The sequence below is a fragment of the Typopeltis vanoorti genome, chromosome 14, assembly GCF_054136105.1.
Source record: "Typopeltis vanoorti isolate ZY-2024b chromosome 14, IOZ_Tvanoo_1.0, whole genome shotgun sequence".
Lineage (NCBI taxonomy): Eukaryota > Metazoa > Arthropoda > Arachnida > Uropygi > Thelyphonidae > Typopeltis > Typopeltis vanoorti.
Genome location: NC_143562.1, coordinates 72,098,416 through 72,122,662, shown reverse-complemented (window position 1 = coordinate 72,122,662; position 24,247 = coordinate 72,098,416). Strand labels below are relative to the sequence as shown.

The following is a 24,247-nucleotide window of genomic DNA, read 5'->3' as shown; positions in this document are numbered from 1 at the left end:
CGCAGTATGGTATCAATGATCTGTTGACAAATTGGACTGTCCAATTTGTCAACAGTTTTCTTAAACGATAGGCCTGCAACATGACATCTTCTCACAACGCATCTTTCAAATTTCGTAACCGGCTATAAACTACCCAACCTTGCTCTGTATGCAAGATTAAAAGAAAAAAGAAAAAAAAGGAAGACCAAGAACTAAATGGATAACATCAATAAAGGTCAACTCCGGATTACAAACATATAGACAGATCACCAGCCATTCAAGAAACCGAGACTCCTGGAGGCTGTTGTGGAAACACGGAAGACTCAAACCGTCCCCTAGGGAAGAGGACAGTAACTAAGCTCGTTAGATGGCACGATGCACCTTGCCCATGAGAGGGTCCGATGATTTCTTTTGAAGCCAGTGTATAATGAATAATTGGGTAATAATTGTAATAATTATTCATTTAATAAATGAATAACTAAAATCATTGAGAGCAGACTGAAAAGAAGACACACACACACACACACACACACACACACACACACACACACACACACACACACACACACACACACACACACACACACACACGAACAACACAATCAGAAATGCCATGCCCATGGTGTCGAAAATTATTTCTAAAGTTTAATGAAATCTCGAAGAAATCATAATAATCCAGTTCGATCATAGATTTAACTATTATCTTGAAACTCGAGATAATAGTTAAGCATATTTCTATGCAGTACGTTTGGTATTTTATTAACATCGAAGTAGAAAACGTAACTGCTTAGAAACATATTTAACTATTATCTTTAACATTTTTAAAACGATAGGCATTGAGGTGTAGAAAATTCCTATGAACATGTTAGAATTAATTATATTCCGAGAAACATCTAAGTATTATAGCGTAATACTAGTTTTTTTAGCACACCACCATTCTGTATTAATCAATTACGATATCATTTACAATATTAATTACAATATCAATATCACCCTTCGGAACACCATTAAAACAAAATTTCGGGCGCTAATTATTTCGTCTTTTATTGAAACCCACTATCCGTATACATGTTTTTTTCGTCTCCTTTGGTCGCAGAATATATTCCTGTGAACATTTAGGCATGATTCTGATTGAATAATACTGGTTGTTGTTGTTGTCGTGTGTGGTTTCCCCCCAGTTTTCCCTCATCTTCCCTTACAATCGATTGAAGTTGTGCCGTCTAATGAGGGACATTTAAGCATGTAATTTTGACTGTAGAACCCTGTGTTCACATGGATCTACAGTCAAAGACAGGTCACAGGGCTTCGTCTATACTGACTGAGCTAAGGAGTCTCATACTAATAGTGGTAATTGTGTTGATTGTTAAAACATTATTAAACAGCAGTTTTTGGCTATTCGCCATTATAAGATGTTTCATAAATTATTTCTCGATATTGGCGCTATAATAGTTTAAATATTGCAATAAATATGTGTCACTGTAACATCAGGAAGTAGACGATAAAAATCGTAATACAATGGAGACGAAAAGTGATTGTGATAAATTCAGTGTAATTCGAATGCATATAAACGTAATTTCAAATATCGCTTTGCACACATTTGTATTAATAATAACACATAGCACATGACATATATTTCAAATAATTATGCTTAATGTTCTTCATAATCAAAAAAAATTATATATAATTGCAATACTTATTCACAGATAAAGAGGATTTTATTGAATGTTACAAATAAATTACTTTTTTACTGTTTTTTACTACTTAGCTTAAGGAAATTACAACGTATACTAGGAATACATTAAAATAAATTTGAATACACTTTCAATATTTCGGCAACGTCACGTTGCCATTTTCACAGGAACTTAAAAACAAGACACGAGCACGCAGGAAGCTATTCTTTATCCTAAAAGTCCTGATGGTGCCCCCTAGCGGGGATTGTTGGCATTCTTGGACGATTGGGCTGAAGTTCTTCTGATGTAGGTTTCCCAAATTTGGGGCAGTCTCATGCAACCAAATTTGTTGAGGTTTGGATTGTTTCTTAGGGCTGAGGCTGATTCGTATTTGAATTTACTGCGGTGTATTATCGTGCCTTTCTTCCACCGTATTCTATGGCCGGTATCCAGGGCATGGTCTGCAAGACCAATGTGGCTGTATTGGTGAAACCAGATGTAGTCCTTGTGTTCTGAAATTAAATAATTATATATATAATTATAATAATGTATAATTATATAAATAAATTACAGGTTAAATTAATAAAACGTTTTTTTATTTAATGTATAACATCATACATCTCCTAGGAGATGGGTTTTACATTATGGAAAATACTAAGAATATCGATCAGAACTTTCTCCACCTTTGCAACGAGTTGCCCTAGTTTGTACTACATACTTGAACTACGTGCTTTAGATTACGCTAGTAGTCGCCGATACGCTTATAGTTACTATATTCGCATCAGGCATGAAACCCTCGGATTCCAATCCTTGAGTTTCTTATTCAGTTTTAAAACAATGTGGGATCTAATATCCCCTTAATTAAATAACGTTTTTTCTATACTTCATTACTCCGATTAATATAATCTTGAAACTATAAGCAATGAAACAGAGAAATATAAGAGAAAATTTCTTACCAACAGTTTAGTTTTATCATCAAAGCATGCACTCACCTAAAAAATGAACAAATGAGATAAATCAATGAACATTGAGAAAAACATGAAATAAAACATGCTAAAATGATATTGTTATATTTAGCATGGATGATTCCATGTACTAGAAACGAAAGAACCCAATGGATTTCGTTCACGCATCAGGGGAAAAGGACTCCTGGGAGAGTGCTTTGACTCCAACTGAAGTGTATCCTCGGAAATTGCGTCTGCAAGTGCTGTAATTGGCAAAGCAAGCAGCAGTAGCAGAATTATTCTTCATTGATCAGGGAGACCCAAAAGAGTTACCAAGTTTGGTTCCGTGCATTGTCTACTCCCTAGACAAATAATTGCGATGTGGAGAGTATGAAGAGGGAGGGTCTAACCCGCAATGCATATATGTTGAATGGGGGAAACCGAAACCCTTTTCAGGAGACGAAACATGGCCAAAGCCAGTTCATGCCTGCCATAAGTTAGCGCGCTGGCGTTTGAGCGTGCGATGAAAAACATTTACCAGCTAGGGATCTTAGTTAACATTTTCTTTGGGTAAGAAATGTATGCAGTTAATACGGAAATACTCGCTAATGTAGCCCCCTGTAGTGAATACTGGTCATACCACGGGAAGTGGGGAAATGCTTTGAATGGCAGAAGCGTCTTTACTTGTGTGTTGCACGAGCACTATCCCTTCAAGGAACAATTGGTGCCGAATTGTAGGTATAAACACTTTCTCCAAATTACAACCGGTTACTGATCCCTTAGAAACGTAGTACCTCAATCTGTTTACTCATTAATCGGCGTACAAGATCAATATACCGTATTTTTCCATGTATAAGACGATACTTTTTTCTAAAATTTTTAGTCCAAAAATTGGGGTTCGTCTTATACAAGGGGGGTAACCGGTTGAGAGACCAGCGGTTGCCGAGGCGAAATTGCAGTTACCTTGTCTCTGCGATCAGGCTTCCGCCAATCACTAACCCTTGTTAAATCTGTCGATTGACGTCATTAACGGCTGATTCTGAATAAACCAATTAGAACCCTGAAAGCATTCAGAACAAGAATGCTTACCTCAGCAACTCGTTGGCGGGGTAAGTTAATGCATTAACAATATTTTGAGCACTAGCCCATATGCCCGAAAATAATTAAAAAAAAAAGGATTGACTTTTATTTTCGGAAATATTATTAATTAGGAAAAATTAGGAAATATTACCTAATTACTAAATATACTTTAAATATTAAAAACATATCAAATGTGTTCTGTTTTATGTTTAAAAATATTAATTTCTTAATTTTGCCAGCCTATTTTGGGGTTCGTCTTATGCACGTACAGTAACTCCTCATTAATTAGTGATCCCTGAAATAGGCCATAAATACAGTTGCATTCGTTTTCTTGCAATGGAAAAAGTTCATTGCTGACACAGCATATTCATTATTGCAAATATCGAACATTTTTGATACCTGTGTTTAAAAAAATGTTTTTATCTTTTTATGTAAAGAATATGCACATATTCCTTACATAATTATTACATAATTCATTACATAATTAATTATTACACAAGATTTATAACTACTTTTTCATAACCGAATGAATTAAAACATTATACTTCTCTTTAACAGTATCAAAAAACAAATCGAAATGTGTTGTATTATATGTGTTCAATGAATTCAATATTGAATAAATATTTAGCATCACATTATATTTGAATATACTCACTTCACTTGCTGCCTCAGCATTATTACACACGTCTGCAATGAAACGGTCAAATCGGGCTTCAATTTTGGGGTGGGACAATAAAAGACATTCGTCAAAAGCAACCCGCACCTAAAAACATAATAAAAGCACTCACTACGATGGCATTGTTAACATTGATTATACATAATTTCAACAGGAATTTCAGGAATTTAAATTCACCGGAAAACATAAATAAACTATCCTTAAAGATATGCGCCAGCTAAGAGTAATTTGGGGAAAAAAAGGTTCAAGCCACCTTTCTGTTGGAATATCTACAGAGATAGCAAAATTTATGAACAAGAATTTATGTTTGACTATGATCAGTGCATGCGATTCGGAGTGTCTTGATGGATGGAAGTTTAATGAAATACTCGGAATCATATCGAAACTGCATTTTTCACCAAACATAAATTCTTGTTCAGTGTCTTCGAGATTTTACCATCTCAAAGAGCACATTTAACGTCTTTAATCTTGAATGAGATCTATCTAAGTTTGTTTGATATTAATTTTCAAGTTAATTAAGATCTATGAAAAAATAACAAATATCAATATCAAAATATCAATTTGGTACTGGAATATCAAATATTAATTGATACTGCAGTATAATTCTTGATTTATCAAGAATCAAAATGAAACTGCAATATCAAAAATAAAAATCAACCTAGTAATGCCAAATACCTAAGAATGAAATATTTCAATGTTGGCACTTAATAAGAAATCTTGCTGGAGGAATAAAAATGATAACATTAAAAACAAGCACACACAAAATTATGCGCAGAGTTATACTTAGCAATTAAAATAGTTGGCATTGCAAATATAAATCCAGTCTTAAGAAGAGAGATATTATCATATGATTACGATGTAGATAATAATGTTGTCCTTTCCTGCCGTTTTCGTATCATTTTCTCTTTCTACGTCATCCTCTACGTCACTCTTTACGTCATCATCGTCACCCAGAAAGAGCCAGAGTTCCTCTGGAACTCTTGCTCCTTCTGGGAATTCATCCATTCCTTCTGTATACCTACATCATCATTTCAGTAGAATTTTCTGAGAAGATGGCATTATCCACAACAGTTGAAGACAACTTAACCTTTTTTTCAAAAATATTAATATATTTGTGTCTGACTAAGTTAAGTGAGGACGTGTTCAACTATACCTGTAAAAAGTCTAGGAGTATTGTGTTGTTAAATTGTGAATGAAACTATGTTGTGTAATTTATTTTTTTTCATTCACATTTAACATTGCTTATTATGTATTAATCATGATTTGTATAGAAATTATTTATTCTTCCTTAATTTAGGATTACTATTTAAATATTTATTCTAAATTTAACCTACTATTAATTTATTAAGCAATAACATGTGCAGAATTTATAATAACTAAAATATATATATATGATGTAACGAAAAGTATTATTATAAATAATTCTATACGTAATGAAAAAGCTGATTAAATAGCTCAAATATTCTATTTATTCTTATTTGTGAAAATTTAACGTTATGTAATCACTTATGTAGTAGTAGAGCGTTGTATTATATTAGCGAAATGCTTACGTTCATGCGTTGTCTTGGAGACGCATGAAATAAACAAGCACGAGTCGAAGAGTGCGTGACCTTGGAACTAGAAGGAGAGAGAAAGGCAATAAGAATTTTAATTAGATGAGAGAAGAGAGAGTTTTGCGGAACCAGAAGGAAGGTAGCATACAAGCAAAGAAGTGGAAGAAAATTATGAGTTCTCTAGGGCAGAAATTCATGAGAATAGTGTTTAGAAGTGAGCCAAAACATAGTGAATCATATACTTAGCTGCAAGTGAAGTCAGCTGTGTTGTAAAGGAAAATTGATGTCGTAATCGGATAAATAAAGAACTGGACATTCAATGGGAAATTCTGATTAGTTCCAGTTAATTTAGGATTACGTCTTAATTCTATGTTGCCCTGAGAAGAATTATAATGAATTTAACTAGTTCCAGGAAAGTAAACAAGGAAGGATATCAGTACCTTATTGCCGTTTTTTTTAGAGTAGTGAAGCGCGATTAACAGTAGTTCAGTTAAAGCGTTGGAGAATTTTATTTAATGTGTTCCGCTAGCTTAAATAAGTTAATTCATAAGTGTGCTCACAATAAATTGATGTATTGAAGATTGCATCTGGTAAGAGTAGTCATACATGTTTGTTTATTCTAACATTAACTATAACGTATCTTCGAAGTTCAAGGTCCGAAATAAGATTGCTTGGAATATTGTCTACCTTGATTAGTGCCTGCTGTGAATTTAAACATTAAGTACAACTGATAGATATATGCAGACTGATCAAATGAGAAGTTTTGTTTTATTAACTTGAATTAAGAAAGCTTGTAAATTTGAAGCTGTGAATTGTATGCTAAACTTTAGAACATTGAATTGGAATGAGTGACTTAGCAAGATGTATTAAGTTATTTGTATTGTTCCATTTAAAAGTAGAATTCTTGTATTTGTTAAATATCATATATTAAATGATTTATTTTGTTAATCTAAATATTGTGTTTGCCTGAATTCCCTTTTATTGCACCGTTCATAAAAAATTCGAATCTTGCGGGTGCCCCAAGTAGAATAGTAAATAATTCGGCCTAAATGAGAAGACTGCTAACTTAATTAAGAATTGATCCTACTGTTTTATATAGACTAATCTAAAAATAGGGTGGCGCAGTATAATTATAAATTTCCCTACTTTTGGATCGGTGATCAATTTGCAATTAGTTGTTTTATTAATAAGAGTGACTTGAAACAAGATGGCAGATTAGAACACAACAGGAAAATAGAACGTCACGACAGTGTCATCCTGTGTTTTGAGAGCTTCTATTTGGCTTCTGTTCTAAATCGCTTGGATAAGTTTGATATACTGTATTTAGCATTTATACCTTGTTCCTTAGAGCACTTAAAACAGCAAACAAGACTACAGCCTAATTTAAATGTTTTATTATAAGTAAATAAAAGTTATGCATACTGTTTTGCTACATAGCTGCATTTAAACACTTTTTTTTTCGAAAATATTATTTTGATTCAATAGTTCAAGAGATCGGTTTTTGCATATCTTGTCTTTCAGAAAGTATCGGTTTACTGAGTACACGAAGAAGTAATTTTGCACATTGTGTTTAGATTTATTCTTTAGATCTATTAATGCATGGACTAAGAAGTACAAATGCACAAATGGAACAAGGAGTAAAATGTACACAGAAATGAAACAATTTGAAATAAATAATGAAATCCAGAGTTTTGTACAATTTCTGATATTCACTAACATATATGAGAAAAAAAAACAGAAACAAGATGTGTATTTTAACTAAAACTATTTTAGCCTATTTACAGTAGTTACGAATTTCCAAACTATAAAACATTCAGTAATCTGGACAATGTGTCATCCTAATAATTCACTGTCTTTAGACTCGGTTTCTTACAATTTTCCTGAAGGGCTGTCTGGAGTTCTGTCTGTGATAATATTCTCTCCTAAAAATTTCTTGAACGTTGTTCTGTATCCTCAACAGTTTGTCACTCGTGTCTAGCTCCTGGATCTCAGAAGCCAGTTGATTAAGAATGTGTTGTAGTAATCAAACCAAGCTATACTACCTTTCGTTCACATTCTACACTGCAAAGTCATACTTGAAAAAAAGATGGCGATCCAGAATTCCATAAGTACAGGCTCCAAATAAATCTACATTCATGGTGGTATGGAAATTGTATTCAAGTGTTTTAAGGATACTACACGAACGTGTAAGTTTCTTCGGTGCTTGTATTTAGTTCACAATGAACTCTGTGTTTATTTGACGTCGCTTTTGTAGTGATATCTTCGGAATACCATCAGCATAATTTAATTATCCTGCAGTTTCAAGAAATTTAATGTCATTTGCCATTCTGGTGCTGTTTTCGATTGTTTTTGTAAGCATAATTGATTTAGTGTATAAGATGCAATATGCAATACTTACCTGCCCAACAATTTCCTGCATACATCGAATGTTCGCTCTTCTTTGTTCTTCATTTCCTAGAAATGCCATATAACAACTTAATCACGCAAATGAGGAGAGAAAAATATAAATAGAAAAATCATTAGCTCGCATGTTCTTATAAATAAAATGTTGCAATGTACTTGCTTAATGACCGATATCAACCTATAGATGTCTATTATGAAGTAATTGTTCTGCAATTGTTTTCACTAATAATTATAAGTGGGACTTACTCAGAAAAGCAAACAATGGCAATTTAAAATAAGATTCATATTAAGAGCAAAAACACATTTATGGGGAAAAGAAATACAGAGAAAAGAAAGCACATAATATTCATTGAAGACTTACCACACATAGCACGTGTTGGTGGCTGCACTTGAATAATGCCGGGAAAACAGCATGTCAGGAAGAAACACAGAAATGTTAGATTCATCCCAAATGGCTCAAAAGATCTGAAAGAATTTTAATTGATATTTTATAATAGCGAATCAAATAAAAAATAATCTGAAGGTCAAGAACTTGACTTATTATTTCCATTATCTACAGGAAACGAGATTTGAATTTCATTAATAAGGCTTATCTACGGAGCTTTCTGCTATTCGGTTTTTCATACTTATATTTTAATTGATTTAAAACTGCTGTATTGAAACACAGTAATACGTTTTATAAATGCGTATGTGACGACTGTGGGCATGTACGTCTGCGTGGTTTTAATAAATTATAATACCGGAATTAACTTTGGCTAAATATGCCTATATTTAGCAAAATTATTTCACACATTATTTCTTTATTGAAACACTTCTGCGTGGAATTCATCGTTTTGATTCCTTCGGTTATTTATGATAAGCCTAATAGCAGTCACCGATTTCCAGTTCCTGCTTCCAGTGCCTTCAAATTTCCAGTTCCTTCAAAGAACGACGAAAGGAAGTCATTAATGTCGCAATGAAACGTTGGATTTAGTATAAGATCAGTTGCAGAGCTATTATGAAATGTTTCTCTATTTACATTGAAACCAATTGAAGGCATTCCCAAAACGATGGCTTCGCAGACTGTATTTTATTGCTTCTTCTTGATATTTTCCGTGCTTAGAAATCATACCAGAGCCCAGAACCCTATGTGTAGTAAGTTTTCAAACCATTTCAGATACTAGGCCTCTGTTGTTTTCGTGACATGACGTAAGTCAGTCATAATTTCTTACCACTTCAATTAATATTGCTTTTCTTGATATAAAATGTGATAAAATGTAATTTATTAATGTTCTATGTATTCATGGAAATTCTAAAAGAGCTAAATTAATAAAAGTCGTTTAGATATAGTAAACCTTTAGTGTCTAATAATAACAAGTTCTTAACGATTTTGTGCTTTAAAATTTTTATAAGAAAATATCATAAAACACAAACTTTGAATGTAATTTCACTGATAATATTTTTAATCTGCATATCGTATTTAATGATTTCACGGTGCACTCAGTTACTACCCAGTATTCTTTGGGATTGAGAATAGTTCCCCTTTTTTACTTGAAATCGGTTGCTCATTTCGTTGTATTTAGAATTCCGGGTTTTTATCTACGTAATTGACATCTATCTGTCACTTTCTTTTCACGCCAATGTTAAGATAATTTATCATAGTTTTTATTAAGTGCTAAGCTAATATATAAAATTAAGGTATTTTGTATATTTCTAGGAAATGAAAAAATCCTGAAAACAATTGCTGGATGTTTTGAACTCGTTGATGGACAGGTAAGTGCAATGCCAATTTAATATCTTAATTAAAAGCAGGGAAGAATGTTACACCTTGACAAAGTACGATATAACTCAAAAAAGAAATTGAACATTCTTAACTATTTCGAGCAGCAGTGATATTAAGCAACTTATACAAAATTACATTTGTATCTTTTGCAAATATAATAGCATTCCTTTTATGTTTTAATTCATTCCTTAAATTTTTTTGAATAATTCCATATCTTAGTTGAATTCATATGAAATATTATTTCGATTTTTTTCAATTATTTTTTTTACATATTTATTAATTGTTTATTATGATAGAGGTAGAACATTTATCCGAATATAAACCGATGCCATTGAATGCGAAATATGCAAACGACCGACTTAAAAAGCATCTCAATATAATCATCCATATCCTCCAATCATCCAAAAATTCTTCTAGAAATCCTATGAATAACTTTATATTTGGAGCACATTATAACAGTGGCTGCATTTCATTGTTGTTCAACAAAATTTTAAACCTTCTAATATTTCTACTGTGATATCAGTATTTATGTAAGCATACCGTTCATCTGAAATTATTATATGATGACATTTAAAATATCAAAAAATAATGGAATTATTGTATTATTATCATTTTTAGGTTGGAGCTGCTTTAGCAGAATGCTTTACATTGTACTTTCCTGACAGCGAAAATCCACACTTATCTTATGTTATTGATGCCTGCTATAGTGGTAATAGTTCCAACCACGTATGTATAACTTCAATATTTCCTTAATCACAACTTAAGTATTTTTTTAATATGTCTCTATTTATTTACATTTAGTTTTCATATGGCATTTTTCAACATAATAACTAATTAATTTGGTTTGCGAAACGAGGTGTAATTATGTTATTATACATTGCTTGTCATCTACTAACTGAATCTACTTAGGTAATAAGTATCCATAATTATTTGATCAGGAAGTAAAAAACACGAAGTAGAAAACCAAGCGTTTATCATTTGCAAATTATATGTTTCGAAAGCGAACGATACATTACTAGAACACTGTTTCTTACATAAGAGTTGCCTTAGTATTTCACTGATTAGCTGACAAAGAACAGACCTAACATATTCGCTTCTTCAAAACAGTGATTTTAATTAACTCTTTCACTGGTTTGTTCGCTGTTGGTACCTTAAAAATTAAAACTTCGATATTAACATTTATTGCTATTTTGCCTATTTTATTAAGGAGTACCCCTTGTTTTACATCATTGACTTTTTTGCTCCGATTAATTAAAAAAATTAATGATATTTAAAAATTAATGATAAGACATAAATTAAAAGAAAATGTGGAAGGAATAATTTTTGACATACCTTTGAGAATAGCTGAACTTTAGACTTTTAGAATGAACTCTGGATGATGGATTATAACTATTTTGGGTTAATATCAATATTAGTATCAATTTTAGAGGAGTCACTTGGAAAATTTTCAGAAATAGTAGCTGTTAAAATTTGTAAGAACAACAGTTTATTTTTGTAAGTAAACTCTTGTTCTGTGGGAAATGATAGGGTGATTGAGCTAGCCCGATACTCTGATATGTTCCTCAATGCTTGTGCTCGAGCTGTTGTTTGTATATTTTGCAAGAAGGAAAACACGAATTTTCAGATGGCAAAATTACGTCAGCTCTGAATGAGACTGAATAAATAGCCTTCAGCGAAAAACTCGTAAATTTCGATACGATTCCTGGATGAAAAAAAAAAAAATTGAATGATTAATTATCGCCCTAAAGATTGTCCTGCAAAGTAAGTAATTATTAATCATTGAAGCTTAGATTGCAATTTTTTAAAGTTCGATATAAGTTACGGAATAGTTCTGAAATTCCTAAAATCATTCTTAAAAGGATTTTCTAAATAGAAGAAGTAATGTCAAATAATTTCTGTCCAAGTCGAGATGCATTCCAAAAATCTGTTCTGGCCTCTTAAAATGTTTCTTGTTTATAAATGATCTAGTTTAGTCTTCTTTTCATATTGTTTATTCAATAGTAATTCCATTGAGAAATATAGTGTTGAATTCAAATCTTAATTAAACGAAAGGCAAATTCAAGTGGAAATGAGATATTTCAGCTGGGAAATTTTCAAAACTGGATAACAAAACTTATTTGTATGCATAAACGTATGAATGATTTCATCAGCGAAGAAATAAATGAACACACCAGGGAAAGGATCGTTGGGGTAACGAAAAGGTGAAAAACTATTTTAAGGTAAAGTCATAGCAAACCTCAATGGGGGTTGTTACGGCCAGATGATTTACCTTACTACAAATGCTGGAGAAATAATAGAAAAATATATATGAGCACATGCATTTTAAATTCGGAGATGTGTTCAACATATTAACATTGAAGAACGTGCACGGAAACTATACGGCTTACATTTAAGGGTACACATTAAGATGGGTTGATGAAAAAGCAGTGATTTCAACGAGTTCTTTTTTTTTCTCTATTGTAATTTTGAGCTCTGAAAAATCACATATGCGATATACAACGTTGATCTATCATTTATGATTTTTTTGTTTTATTTTAGCTCGAAATTTGCATAAGTGATAAAACAGAAAGTATGGTATGTATTTTTCCTACTAAATGTTTCGTTAGTTTTGTTAATTGTTTTACATTTATGGATTAAGTTGATGAAAGATTCTTGTATTTATTGGATTTTTTGCAAAAGTTTATATCTCTTTATGATGATTATACTTAACTTTTCAAATAAAGATATGTCAGTTGTAATTAGAGAAGTTTAAGCAAATTTCTACTGCTTATTCGATTAATATGATAGAAAGGAAAACTAGAAAAGCGGTTGACCTGAATTTAAGCATAGTAGAATTTTAATATAATTCCAATTAATGCTGTTGTTGTTGTCAGCATATGGGAATATGCAGGATATAATTATTGGCATTTGGATTGGAAATGAGGTATCAGAAGTGACTACTTCCTAACAGAGATGTAGTCACTTCCCTGTTAGAAAGTGTTCACAGAGAAGTAGTAGACTACTTCCTTTCAGGTTAACATCATTCCCTGAAGTGTTCTAAGTCTATTGGTCTGTGTGTTCACCGAGCCGGTTTATCTGTTTTGAGGGATGAAAAACCCGAGTTTCCGGGAGAAAAAACAAAACAACAAACCCCCACCTTCGTATGAGTCTGGTTACTTCACCTTTATCCGAAAACACCTGATAAAGGATCCTCGTGTCAGAGCCGGGAATCGAACTCGGTTCTTTCCAATCCAAGGGTTTTGTCTATACCGACTGAGCCATGGAGATCCCATTTTAGTTAACCATCAGCAGTAACGTATGTATATTTTCGTTTGAAGTTTAAGTCTAATACTGCTACTTAATGAAATCTGATTTTGAAAAAAAAAATCCTTCGACTATACCAAATGTGCTATGTTTCCGCATTCTGTAAGTAGAATCACATAAAAAATACAACTGAATACAAGTTTAATTTATGTATAGTTGCCTTTCGTTGTCCTCATCGAATAACTTTGTAAGGGCAATTATTAATTAGGAACCCAGTCATTAAGCAATGTAAGATAGCACTGAAGATAATCTGAAATCATATAGATTAACACAAGTTGGTTGCTGCCCAGTTAAATAGGGGCACAATTTTCGTCAATGAACCATGGCAAACAGTGAAAAATCAGACACCGAAAAGAAATGAAAGTCAGCATTGGAAGAAAAGGAGATAATCCCAATCAAGGTCTACTTCAATGATACATATAGAATAAATCACCGACAGTTATTAAACCACCTAGAGGTTAGTAATCAGACTTAAAAGAATACGAGTACTATACATGTTATTATATAAATAAACGATTAAATATATGATTAGAAAAATAGAATTTCTTAAATCCCCAATGTTTTTCGTTTAGTGTTACATGGGAATCCTCAGGGAAACAAAAGAAGATCAGTTAACGACATTCAAAGCATGAAAAAAAAATGATATGAATCACTTAGCATGTGCTATTATCTCGTATTTCGGTCACAGCTAAATTGACCGTAGAATGCATTTCTGGAGTTCAAAGAAGCAAAATTGATAACTTTAACTAAATGTAAATAAATGTTTAATATTTTAAAAATTATGAACAGTCAATGCTGATCGCTTCAATTAAATTTGAGATTGTTATGCAGTCAAAAGGGTTAAGATTCGGTTGATTTTAAAGGCTTCACAAGTTTCGAGGAGATGGTCAAATGTAAATCTGCTGGAAAGAAGAATCTTGGTTTAGTTTCAAAGAAATGTGTGTGTGTGTGTGGTATCAATTGTATGAAAAGCAAAACTTGCCAGATTCTAAAATTAAATGTAGTTCTGATGTTCTTGGATTCTAATCTTAGCACAACAGCAGGTTATTTATGATTAGAATGTTTTAATATTTAGTTACAGAAACTATTCATTGTTTCTTTTGAACTCTAATAGTATATTGTTCTGTGAATTGTCACACCTGTGTCACAGGTGTGAGCTCACCTGTGACCGAAAAACGACTTAGTTAGGATGTGCTGCGTGATAAATTTGATTCAGATTTGGAATGTAGTTAACTGATTTTCTCTTTTCTTTCTAAAGATTTCCATTTAATATTGGACGAAATATGCTAGAGTTTGACTTCTACTTTTTTTTCGCATTCATCAGCCATGTAAGGATATAATAACAATAAAAATTAGAAGTCGGCTATGGATGATGCATGATCATCTTTTGGTCTCATTTGTATCACGTGTAAATTTTGCATACGGAATTTCTGATCAATGCACTTGAAAATTATAAAATAATAAGCATTGCTCGCTTTTTAACAATTATATATTATTTATGTAATTATATAGAATAACTGATATATATTATAAATAATTATATTGATATTTGAAATGAATCCGAATATTCTGAAGATAATCTTGATATGCAGACATACGAGATGTAATGACGCGTTAAGATTTATTTAGAATAGGAAGAAATATAACGTAGATATGATTTTAAGAAGACCAAATACAATAAACCAATTTGTAAAAATCCCTTATAAAAACATGGATAGAGAAAAGCATTAAAGAGAAACATTTTTACGCTGCATCCTTTGAGAAAAATGCATTCCGAAACACATGATGAAAATAATGAACATATTAAAGTAAGCAAATAAGAAGAAAATGGCAATGTTGTTCTTTCATAAGTTCATTGGAGAGAATACACTACCAGTAGGCTACTAACGACAAGATGAAGAAACGTTCTGTCTTATAATATGCTTCCTTAAGAATATTTTGTTCATTGGTCCAGAGTATTATGAAAAGGGTCCCGTTGTAGTATCAACATTAAAAACAATTGTCACGATATACTGAGGATAATCCAGTCGACAGAGCCTGTGTAGCTCAGTGGATGTGGCGTTTGCATACCACGGCGCTTGACCACAAGAAGGAAGACTTCCTTCTGAATCTAGTCGGCGACCTAGAGAAAATTTTTCTAAGCCTTTTTTCGACCGGTTCCCCAGATAGTCGATCTCTGGCATGGCAAGCGGGTATTTTCTCCCGGAAACTCGGGTTTTTCGTCCCGTAAACTCAAGAAAATCGACAGTAGAACCCACATTATCTCAGACAGTAAATATATTGTGTTAAGGTTAGGGACCACGAGATGGCGGCACTTGTTGATCCGTCTCTCTCCACTGTGTGCCGCTTAATTAGTGATAGCCTTGGGCCATCTATCTCTGATTGGGTACCAGTGGAGATTGAACTACCCACTCAGTCTTCAAAAGTTAGATAGGGCTAAATGGCCGCGCCTACTCCCTATAGGGAATAAAAAGGCGTTAGCTGATTTTTTCCCTGATAATCCAGTCGAATTCCTGGAATACGAAGTCCTTAATGAAGTCCTTCGCCTTATAGCTTGCCTGTAAAAGATTGGCTTTTCAACTGAAAACAATTGTAAATTAGGGGAAATTTGACAAGAAAAAAGATTTGTATTGCATCACAGATTCAGTTTAGTCATTCATCTTTCGATGACCATAGTGATATGGACAGGTAACAGCACTCAAATGTTCACTAACTTTCCCGCATAACATTCATATACTATTATGTATAATCATTTTGATAATTTTTCTAGTATCACTCTTATCACGAAGACAGTCGTACTTTTCATACTTATATGTGTTATTTGCAGCCACCAACAACATTAGAAGAAGATACAGACGATATGACGGTAAGACAGCATTTCTTTCTTTTACAAATTATTATAATAAATCGGTTTAGTATTTAGAAGTATAGCCAATGAGGAGCTCATAAAAATAAAACAAAATAAAACGTAAGACACTGGTAAAAATAGTGACAGATAGTTATAAGTTAGTGACAGAAATGGTTTGGTTTATATCTTCTCTATTGTAGAGCTGTATTTTCTGTGTAGGTGTTTAAGTAACTGTAATTTAAACACTTTAGTTTAGCACTCTATAACATGTTTATGAAACTTTTCCATTAACTATGTTTATAACATGTATGAGCGGCATGAAATAAAAAAAAAACTTTTAATATTAATTACAAATATCTTGAGCTCTCTCAGTTACATGTTTACATAGGCTGTGTTCAACTAGTATTAAGGGATCTAACTTGCGCCAAGAAATCATTCCCCACACCATTACAACCACCCCCCTCCTTCACAAGCATCAGCTGTTTTTGCTTTGCAACAATGGTCAATGATGTTATGTTGTTGCCATATTCTGGTTCTGCCAGGTACAAATCGGGACTCGCGACACTCTTCCAGTCGTCATCTATACAGTATTAGTGATCACATACCCACAAAATTCTCATCTTTCTGTTCTTCGCTGACAACACTGGGACCCAGCATGGCTGAGCAGTCGACCATCGTATCACGATGGTCGACTGCTGACACGATTTTCACTAATTGTGACTAGTTGTGGTCTTCATGTCACATGTACCAATCATTGCCATTTTTGTCTGACCTCGTGCATCAATGAGTTGTTTCTGGACTTGCCTTGAAGGTATCCGGAAATTACATCACTCCTGGTGCATTTGTGATCGTGAAAATATCCGAAGAATAAATGGTTGTAAGATATTGGCATCAAGATATGTGTAGCAGCAATAATCACATCATGTTCAAAGTCACTTAATCTCATCAATTTTTCCATTCTAATGCGTCGCACACAAAAACAGAACCGTCGGACTAGCCTGATTTATACAGAAAACTACCACGTGACTCAATGTTTACAGGAACGGACTATTTTCCTAAATGGGGAGGATTCCTAATAAAGTGACCATTCTTTGTAAAATAGGTGTCAACTTACTAATGCAAGATGACTTACTCGTGTAGAAGCCTTATGCAAGCAATTTAAACGTTTTATATTAAAAAAATTAATTATCTATGTGCAGCTCCTGTTTAGTGCTTTACAAACTGTCATATATATATATTCTCTCATAATTCATAATCTTTACCTTCTTTAAGGAATGTATGAAGATTTACTTCGAAGAGCAAAGAATTGACGAATTACAAAAATGAATTGAAGAATTAGGGAAGAATAGCTAATTCGTGCTGCAACGGAACTTCAAGATGTATGAAAATACGCACTGAGCCTGGAGCAGCATAAAGATATATTCCGCTATTAAATTATTTGAACTGATTTCTAAAGTGTTTCTCATTATTCCTGCTGTCATACATTCCTTATTTGTCATTAATTAACACCTTCAAGTTTACCATAATCACTAAGTGAACAGTGGTTATGGAAGTGCTTAAGATGATCCATAATCATCAGATATCTTTGCTCTTCATCACCGAGATAAGAATAATCATATGAACTTGATTTCTTCCAAAATATTCCTGTTTAATTTCTCTCAAGAATCGTATCACATTACGTCCTTTACTTTTGATAATACTCATGCGGATTTTCAAACACTACTAGATTTCTCTTTACTTTTCTTTGTTTTTTTGACTAAATTACTTGATTTACTTGATGTTCTTTGTCACTGAAGACATACTGCTCACCCATACAATTTCTCACCGTGTATAATCGTAAATCCAGAATCCTTCGAAGAAACACTGCTCAGGAATTTGGGATGATGTCCTCAAATTCTTTAAAATAATTTATTCAAAATATTGCTCGCTGCTATATAGATGAAGGCACCCCAATTAAATGAATCCCTTCTGTAACTGATTCAGACCAATCACACAAAGTTTCCGTTTCTCTTCTGCTATGGGCATTATCCATGATATTACCCACTACTATAGGTATTACCGCAGTGGGTAATATCATGGATACTAGAACCTCTGTAGCTCGGTTGGTATAGACGAAGCCCTTTAGTCAGAAAGACCTGGATTCAATGACGTGAGGAACCTTTATCCGGTCTCTTTCGACCAGATAAAGGTGATTTAGCCGGTTTCATACGGAGGTAGAGGGTTTTCTCATCCTGAAACTCGACTTTTCGTCCCTCAGAAAAGGTAAACCAGCGGAGTCAACACACACGAAATGAACAACAATGAAATGAGGAGGGAGACAGCGAAAACATCGGACAGGTACAAGGACAATTACCTTTATATAGGGGTGTATACGAATAGCCAAAATGGATGACATTACATAAGCCAACAGAACGTACTTAAAATATATACCCCAGAATGTTCCTTCCGACGGATAAATAGGTCCGCCGGTGTATGGCCGGTGTATAGGTCGGCCACTGCAATCGTTGGACATCTTCAGTTTCAAAATATTCCTCCATGAGTTTAGCTCTGGGCGGGTGGGATTGTCATCCATGAAAATAATATCTGAGCCAATCGGATCGATACAAATTTGCACCCGGTGTTCGAGGATATCTTCTCGGTACTCCCACTCAATAACATCACTCGTATTAAAATCATGAGGAGAGGTGAGGCCGTTGATTATTATTCCAGTTCATATGAGAACAGTGTCTCCACCGTAGGTATCTCTTTGCTTGATGTTCAAGGGATGCTACTGCATTCCTCATTCTCTCCTTATCTAGAAGAAACTAGAAAACTAGAAAAGAACTATCCACCATTTCTGTGGTCTCCACGAAGTTATGTTCACGACACCGTTTTTGAAGAGCTCTGCGCAGATATGTGGTTGATGGATACAAATCACCTTCCTCAGAAAGAGTCTATTTGAATTGTGATTTCTTAACATAACCCCATTGGAAATGTGTTTTCAGCTGTGGACACAGGAACATCGAGATCCAGTTGATAACAGGACATCGCAGGGTTTTGTTTTTCATCTGGCTGTTAGAACTAGTAGACGTTTTGGTTGACGTAATCCACGGGCGAGCTTGGCCAGCTCTTCTTGTAATGGTGCCGAAAAACTTCCTGAGAGAAATGGTGGATAGTTATTTTCTAGTTTTACTCAGCTCCACGTCGTCCAATGGTCCATCTCAAAGAATCATTTAAATGACGATGACTTGCCATATTGAAGGTAATAGAAATCCTACTAACCCAATGAGCAAGCCAAAAGACAGGAATGAAATGATGTAGTCGCAACCTGATCAGTGGTAGATCAGTTTCAATTGGATACTCGGAAATTCCGTTCAACAATTCCTATAATCACGTATTTATTCACACAAACACACACACACACACACACACACACACACACACACACACACACACACACACACACACACACACACACACACACACACACACACACACACACACACACACACACACACACACACACACACACACACACATGTTAAAAATACCAAGCAATTTTAAACCTGGTTTTACTCCATTTCCCAAGTAGGCAAACAGACAAACAAGTCAAGTTTGCGCCTGCAAGTGATGCAAGTCTAACTGATCCTACAGGTAGTGCAAGACCAAGGCAACTCGTGTTAAAGGTGGCATAAGCTCTGATCACTAATCTTAATATTTACCCTTAATGCCAAAACACATCTCCAAGAAGGGGATGTATGATGTTTTGTATTAAAGGCAAGGGGCCACTAACCAGACCGGTTTCGACCTTTATTGAGGTCTCATCAGTGGGAGCCAGGCTAGAAATACCAAGATTTAGTAATAGAGAGCCTATAACTATTTTACTAGAACAAGTTACCATAAGGTTTCTTAACCTGCCTTGGTCTTGTACTACCTGTAGGATCAATTAGACTTGCATCACTTGCAGGCGCAAACTTGACTTGTTTGTCCGTTTGCTTACTTGTGAAATGGAGTAAAACCAAGTTTAAAATTGCTTGGTATTTTTAACATTTATTATACCCAAGGTAAAATACTTTCTACATTTATATCTCCTCCAGAGATTTAATAAGGTTAAAACATCTTATGGTAACTTGTTCTGGTAAAATACTTATAAGCTCTGTATTACTAAATCTTGGTATTTCTAGCCTGGCTCCCACTGATGAGACCTCAATAAAGGTCCTCAATAAATAAGGCAAGGGGCCACTAACCAGTCTGGTTAGTGGCCCCTTGCCTTTAATACAAAACATCATACATCCCCTTCTTGGAGATGTGTTTTGGCATTAAGGGTAAATATTAAGATTAGTGATCGGAGCTTATGCCACCTTTACCACGAGTTGCCTTGGTCTTGCACTACCTGTAGAATCAGTCAGACTTGCATCACTTGCGGGCGCAGACTTGTTTGTCCGTTTGCTTACTTGGGAAATGGAGTAAAACCAGGTTTAAAATTGCTTGGTATTATTATACCCAAGGTAAAATACTTTCCACACACACACACACACGCACACACACACACACACACACACACACACACACACACACACACACACACACACACACACACACACACACACACACACACACACACACACACACACACACACACACACACATATATATATATTTATTCTCATCATCATTATAGTCTCATCCAAATTGCAAGTAGAATTTAAACCAATATAGAATAATTGAGAACATTCCTACTTTTAATACACCTCAAGTGGTTACAAGCCAATCACATGAACGAACGTGTTTATATATTTTAATCAATTTCGTTGTTTATTCGACACCACATTAGGCGATGCTTCAGAAGGAGTTAAGATTGTAATCAAAGATTTAAAGATATATTAAAAATAATAAAACGCAAGGTAAAATCTTTCGGATTTAAAATGTTGTTGTTAATCGTTTAACTGCATATTAATTTGTAATTACTTGCATAAGTTAGTTACGGATTTTAGGATGGTTGGAATAAATATCCTTTCTATAAATATTTGGATACAAAGTTCTAAAGTTCTTTTAAAAGTAAGTTTTAAAAGTTTTAAAGATGAAGAAAAAGTTCCTTAATCGTTGACTGAAGGTACTTTTTCTAATTCTTTCTTTGACCGGTCGCGATTTATTCGATCTTGGGTACAAGTAAAAGAATTTTTTTCTCCCTGAATCTAGGATATTTCGTCCTATAAACTCAAGAAAATCGACTGTAGAATCCGCACTATTTCTGACAAAGTGACCACAAGATGGCAGCACTCGTATGCCTATCTTCTTCGGATGGCGTTTATAATTAGTGATAGCCGCGGACCAATCTGTGATTGGCTATCGGAAGAGATTGAATCGCCTCCCGCCCCCTCTAAGTTTCCAAAATTAGATAGTGCTAAAACGGTTTTCGCCTACTCCCGATAAAGAATATGCGAACGGATTTTTTTTTAATTATTCGGATCTGTTTTATCCATTATTTTTTAAATTGGCACGCGACTATTTTTTCTCAATTCATCTGACATTTGTTTATTTAGAAAATACTTTTTATTAATTTAAACTGATATATTATTTCTCCTATTTTATGTTTTCCAAACTCACTCTGCAATTGTCTATAATTCGTTTCGTACTTGTTCCCAAGGAACATCATTCCTAATCAGTACAATTCATCGAATTGCACCTGTACTCCTCAGTGATTATTAAGAAGTGACTCGTAAAATTATGAAAACATGATTTCCGAGTTTATTTTTAGTTCATAAACTGGATGCTCTTAACATTATCAGCAAATGTATCACATTACATTTGCTGATAATGCGTCTTCTATGCGTCTAAACTGGCATTACATTGGTCTTTTTATCTGAAGTAAGATGTAAACAACTCTAGAGGAAGAAGTATATGATAGATTATTGATATTTGTGTTTGCAACAAGCACTCAAATTAACCGTTTATAAATTAAATACCAAAAACTATGAAACCTGTAGCATAATGATATCTATGCAAGGATTAAATGTATTTGATATTATGTATGTTTTGGTTCCATGCTGCTTCACTAAAATATTCCGAAGTATTGTAATCTTAAGAATTAACTGCATTTCTACAGTTAATTCTTAAGATTTCATACTGTGTAGTTTTTTCTTAATAACATTCAAAATGTCATTAGCTGTTTAGAATGAAAGGATTCCGGTTACCTATCCAACAATGCTTGTTTTTCTCTATCTCCTGACTAGATTAGTTGGATGTGACTATGAAAGGTTGAAAACAAAGGTTGTTGGATAGATATCCGGAATTAAAGTCTTAATAAAGATGATACTTAAACAGACATAAGTACTTGTGAAGAACATAATGACTCCACAAAGTAAAATGGCAACTGACATATAGTAAATACATTTTTGAAAGACTATTTTCTTTTTCCATTCACGTATTAGGCCTAGTGGCCTGTTACGGAGCTGTCCATAGCCCTTCTAAGCCGTACCCAGGGCTCTAAGTCTGGTACTCTTCTGGAGAAAATAGAGGAACTGGAATTTGTTTTTATGCTACATTTATGGAATAATTTGCTGCTAGAGTTTCACAAAACCAGTATGGCTGTCCAGGATCCAAGGATTGCACTTACCACATGTGCAAATCTGTACAAATCACTTTCTCACTATGTTAAAAACATTCGAGAAAATGTTTATGATTTTGAAGAAGAAGTTAAATCTAGGTTGCCTGGTGTAGAATATAAATCTTTGTTTCTCATCCTCTTTCTTTTTACTAAAAGAAAGAGGATGAGAAACAAACAAGTCAATGATGGAGCTGCACCTGATGTTAATGAACAGCTTTCTCCAAGAGACAAATTTCGAGTGAAATCCTTCACTCATATCATAGACATCCTTGAGGCAGATTTAAAGAGAAAAGCAACAGTCTATAATTATGTTGCAAACAAATTTCAATTTTTAGTTGATTTAGAAGTTTCAGAGGTACAGCTACGAAAAGCAGTAGATACGTTAATAAAAGAGTGTCTACACGATGTTGATATTAATCTCACGAGTGAACTGAGGCACTTCTATGAGTATGTAAAGCAGAATTATCCTGAAAAAGAACATTTTCGACACAAAGATTTGTATCAAATCATCTTTCAAGACAAGATGGAGTTAATTTTCCCTAATGTGGAAGCAATATTACGACTATTCCTGTGTTTAATGGTAACAAATTGTTCAGGAGAAAGATCATTTGCACAGCTAAAGAGAATAAAAAATGAAGTGAGAGCAACTATGTCTCAAGAAATATTGTCTTCACTTAGCATCCAGTGTATAGAAAGCGATAAGTTACGTAGCATATCTTTTGATGACACAATTAATGATTTTGCTTTTGGGACGAGAAAGAAAATGTTTTAAGTTATATCTTAGACCCCAGAGGTAGGGGCCTCTGGGTTTTATATAGCTTAGGGCCTCAGCAAGTCTAAATTCGGCCCTGCGTACCCGTCACGGATAAGGTGGCTAGCCCTATGCCTCCCGGTGTGTCCTATGTCTGTAAAAGCGTGTGTTCACGGGGCTGGTTTGCCTGCTTACGGCATGATAAATCCCAGATAAATTGGAGAGAAAAAAACTTTGCTGAAGACGCCCAAATTGGCTATGACAGCTCCTCACGTCGACGAAGGGAATCGAACACAGGACACTCCATTTCCAGGCATATGGTTGCGAAGCGCATACCCACTCGGACTTTTTGAAAGACTCAATATTTTAATTGTTATGATACACACTTCACATACCTGTCGAACCTAGCATATCATGGAAGTGATCTTCTTTGAAAAGCAGGTCTTGATAAAGTATTAGGATAGAAAACCGTATTAATTTATTACGAGGAATAGCGATGTGAAAGGAATGCCAGCTGTTATTTTAATTCTGAAAAAATTAATAATAATAATACTTATTATTTGTTTGGAATTTTTGAATGGGATTATATTGACAGGCTATTAATTTGACATTCTCTGTGCAATTTTGAAGAAAAGGATGATAGTTCTTGGAATAGCACTGGGTTAGAGCAGAAATTGTATGTAATTAGAAGG

The 24,247-nt window shown here is 34.0% G+C and overlaps 3 protein-coding genes across 4 annotated transcripts; 2 read left to right on the top strand and 1 right to left on the bottom strand.

Moving 5' to 3' along the window:
• Positions 1 to 1,672: 1,672 nt before the first annotated feature.
• LOC150099646 (uncharacterized) lies at positions 1,673 to 11,822 on the bottom strand. Of its 2 annotated transcripts, XM_090403556.1 has the most exons (6): positions 11,400 to 11,822; positions 8,667 to 8,770; positions 8,301 to 8,356; positions 4,329 to 4,436; positions 2,606 to 2,641; positions 1,673 to 2,161 (listed from the first exon to the last, which is right to left on the bottom strand). In XM_090403556.1, the coding sequence occupies exons 2-6, from the start codon at positions 8,749 to 8,751 to the stop codon at positions 2,060 to 2,062; spliced, it is 387 nt and encodes a 128-aa protein (XP_090259682.1). In that variant the 5' UTR covers positions 8,752 to 8,770; positions 11,400 to 11,822; the 3' UTR covers positions 1,673 to 2,059. The 2 variants fall into 2 exon arrangements, with proteins under 2 accessions (XP_090259682.1, XP_090259683.1); XM_090403557.1 differs by lacking the exon at positions 2,606 to 2,641.
• On the top strand, positions 9,315 to 17,637 carry LOC150099645 (uncharacterized). The gene is made up of 6 exons (XM_090403558.1): positions 9,315 to 9,439; positions 10,002 to 10,057; positions 10,686 to 10,793; positions 12,606 to 12,641; positions 16,198 to 16,236; positions 17,491 to 17,637. The coding sequence occupies exons 1-6, from the start codon at positions 9,355 to 9,357 to the stop codon at positions 17,542 to 17,544; spliced, it is 378 nt and encodes a 125-aa protein (XP_090259684.1). The 5' UTR covers positions 9,315 to 9,354; the 3' UTR covers positions 17,545 to 17,637.
• A 5,144-nt stretch (positions 17,638 to 22,781) lies between these two features.
• Positions 22,782 to 23,576, top strand: LOC150099644 (uncharacterized). Its single transcript, XM_090403472.1, has one exon. The coding sequence runs from the start codon at positions 22,782 to 22,784 to the stop codon at positions 23,574 to 23,576; it is 795 nt and encodes a 264-aa protein (XP_090259598.1).
• Positions 23,577 to 24,247: the final 671 nt, after the last annotated feature.

Bases quoted from the DNA above. Each gene is read 5' to 3' on its own strand.
- LOC150099646 (XM_090403556.1), bottom strand. From the start codon at position 8,751: ATGAATCTAACATTTCTGTGTTTCTTCCTGACATGCTGTTTTCCCGGC. The intron at 4,437-8,300 runs GTAAGTATTGCA...TTATGTTTTTAG, and splicing joins TGCAGGAAATTGTTGGGCAG to GTGCGGGTTGCTTTTGACGA. The intron at 2,642-4,328 runs GTGAGTATATTC...TTCATTTTTTAG, and splicing joins ATGCTGAGGCAGCAAGTGAA to GTGAGTGCATGCTTTGATGA.
- LOC150099644 (XM_090403472.1), top strand. From the start codon at position 22,782: ATGGCTGTCCAGGATCCAAGGATTGCACTTACCACATGTGCAAATCTG.
- LOC150099645 (XM_090403558.1), top strand. From the start codon at position 9,355: ATGGCTTCGCAGACTGTATTTTATTGCTTCTTCTTGATATTTTCCGTG. The intron at 10,794-12,605 runs GTATGTATAACT...GTTTTATTTTAG, and splicing joins GTGGTAATAGTTCCAACCAC to CTCGAAATTTGCATAAGTGA. The intron at 16,237-17,490 runs GTAAGACAGCAT...ACCTTCTTTAAG, and splicing joins AAGATACAGACGATATGACG to GAATGTATGAAGATTTACTT.